Source organism: Silene latifolia, chromosome 9 (genome assembly GCF_048544455.1).
Source record: "Silene latifolia isolate original U9 population chromosome 9, ASM4854445v1, whole genome shotgun sequence".
Taxonomy (NCBI): Eukaryota; Viridiplantae; Streptophyta; class Magnoliopsida; order Caryophyllales; family Caryophyllaceae; genus Silene; species Silene latifolia.
This window is the reverse complement of record NC_133534.1, coordinates 18,529,807-18,532,377: the sequence shown is the minus strand read 5'-3', so window position 1 is coordinate 18,532,377 and position 2,571 is coordinate 18,529,807. Positions and strand designations below refer to the sequence as shown.

At 36.5% G+C, this 2,571-nt stretch overlaps 1 protein-coding gene across 1 annotated transcript; it reads right to left on the bottom strand.

The window, feature by feature from the left end:
- Positions 1 to 790: 790 nt before the first annotated feature.
- LOC141600670 (uncharacterized) lies at positions 791 to 1,201 on the bottom strand. The gene has a single exon (XM_074420912.1). The coding sequence runs from the start codon at positions 1,199 to 1,201 to the stop codon at positions 791 to 793; it is 411 nt and encodes a 136-aa protein (XP_074277013.1).
- Between the last annotated feature and the right edge of the window lie 1,370 nt (positions 1,202 to 2,571).

Here is a 2,571-nt window from a genome sequence, read left to right as displayed (position 1 = left end):
TGACACTTATCAATGAATTGGTCTAAGAGGAGACAAACTTTGTCTTTAGAGAAAGATCGAACCTTTTTCTTGAGCTTATTTACCTCATTATTTGAATCTGAATCTGAGTCCATGGAGTGAGCCATAAGACATTTGACATTTTGTTTCTTTGTTGACTTTCGAACATCATTGATTGATTGAGAAGAGATGCACATTTTAGCGTCTAATTCTTCCTCAAGGACATCGTCCTCATCGGAATCGGACATGCCCCAAATGGCTGTCATTACTTTGTTCTTGTATCTCTTTTAGCAAAATCACGCTTTTCTTTAGATTTGATGTCATTCCACTTAGGGAATTCTTTTATTTGGTGACCGTTTTCACCACATTTGAAGCAACCCATAGTGGAACTAGATCTTCTTTTGGGAAAACGTCTTTTGCTAGTATTCTTGTTGAACCTTTGAGATCCACGACCATTGATTATGCCCACCATGTTTTTAGTGAACATAGCAAACTCGTCATCTCCATCCTCCTCATCACTTGAGAGAGCATAGAGAGCGAGTCCCTTTCCCTTAGAACTTTCACTAGAGCGTTTTGTGAGTGTAAGCTCATGAGCCATGAGTAAGCCCATAAGTTCATTAAGGGAAAGTAGGGCAAGGTCTTTAGCTTCCTCAATAGCCATCACCTTCGGTTGCCACTTTTCAGTTAAGCTTCGAAGGATCTTTCGGACTAAATCCTCGGACTCAAAGCTTCTACCTAGACTCTTAAGATCATTAACAATACTAGAGAAACGTGAAGATAGACTATTGATTGACTAGTCTCTTCCCATGTTAAACATCTCATATTGTTGCATGAGAAGGTCAACACGGCACTTCTTGACTTGTGACGTTCCCTCATAAGCTAAGCTTAGGTTATCCCAAATATCTTTAGCCGAGGAGCATCCGGATATCCGGTTTATCTCTTGTTCGCCAATGCCATATTGAAGAATGGACATGGCTTTAGAGTTTTTCTCGACATTCCTATAATCGGCTTCAACATATTTGTCCTCACTTTTGAGGGACTTAGTGCCATCGTCATTAGTCACCTCAATTTTGAGGGGACCCTTTTGAATGATCAACCAACATTCATAGTCAGCAACTTTGACATAGTGTTCCATGCGGTGTTTCCGCCAAACATAATTTTCTCCTTTAAACATGGGAAACTTAGTATGTTTTGAATCGTCCATAACTATAGGATCAACTCTTTGGTTTTAACCAATATCAAGAGCACGAGGCTCTGATACCAATTGAAGAGTTAAAAACGATTGAACACCTAAGAGGGGAAGGGGGTGAATTAGGTGTACCTTTTAAAAATTTTCTCGTTTACTTGGTTAAAAATAAACACAAGTAAAAACTATTAAGTACTAACTTGAGAAACTTAATGGATAGTAAGTTCACAAGAGGTACAAAGCAGTCTATGCAACAAGATGATGGATCATTTGCACAAAGACTGCAACGAGATAGGTAGATAAAAATGCAAAGTATAAACGAATGTAAAAGTAAATAAACAAACAAGACGATGTTTAAAAAATTGGTTCAGCTCCTACTCCGGAGCCTACGTCCAACCGTTATTTTATTGCTTGTTTAGAAATTTACTCAAACTTAACTAAACCCCTTACAATGAAAATAACTCGCCAACCTACTTCGGCTGCAATTGCTTGAAGCTACTCCTCTTCAAAACTTTCCCTTGCTCAAAGATACTCCGCTTCAAGACTTAAAATTCTATCTCAACGGTTTACAGAGTCAGACTCTCAGTGGTTCACTTAAGAACATGGAGATTACAATTAAGACCTAAACACGAGAATCATTGAACATATTCTTTATGCAACAGTGAAATGAACTGATACTTGGAGATTTTAGAGCTTTGAAAAACAAGTGAATACTTTTGAAAACAGAAAACGGTTTTGCAAATATTTGAGGAACAAAGCTTAAAATGCTGAAATGATTTTGCAAATGTTTTACAATGAGTGTTCTGAAAAGTCTTGGGAACAAATGATAAATGAGAGGGTTATTTATAGAAGGAAGAAGTGTGTAAGAGAAGGATCTTAATACTTCTTCACTCAAATGCCCAAAGGTTTATATGATGTATTCTCATTTAAAAATAAAGAAGAACAATCAGATTGCAAGGCTCAAGGCAGTTGCATTTTTCCAAAGCAAAGAGTGTTTCCCATAAAATTTATGAGAACTCACAATTTCGCCCAAAATAGAAAAAGCAAAAGACCCATTTTTAGCATGAAAATCCACTTGCATTAATAGGATTGACATCTTTAATTTAGCTTGCAAGAATATCCTTTTTGTTCTCATTTGTTCTTCAGATTTGGAAAATGGTATCTTTTTGAAAACAATAAAGCTTTTTGAAAGATTTTGAACACTTGTGAATTTTTCAAAAAATTCTCCATACGTTTGTACCAGAAATCATGGTGCAACTATTGCATGGTTTTGCAATCACTTATGCTCAAAGAGGATATGTTTAACTACCTCGTTTACAACGTTCATTCTAAGTAATGGGCTTTCTTGTCTTGCCTTCATCTTGATCATCTTGTTACTTTGATTAGCT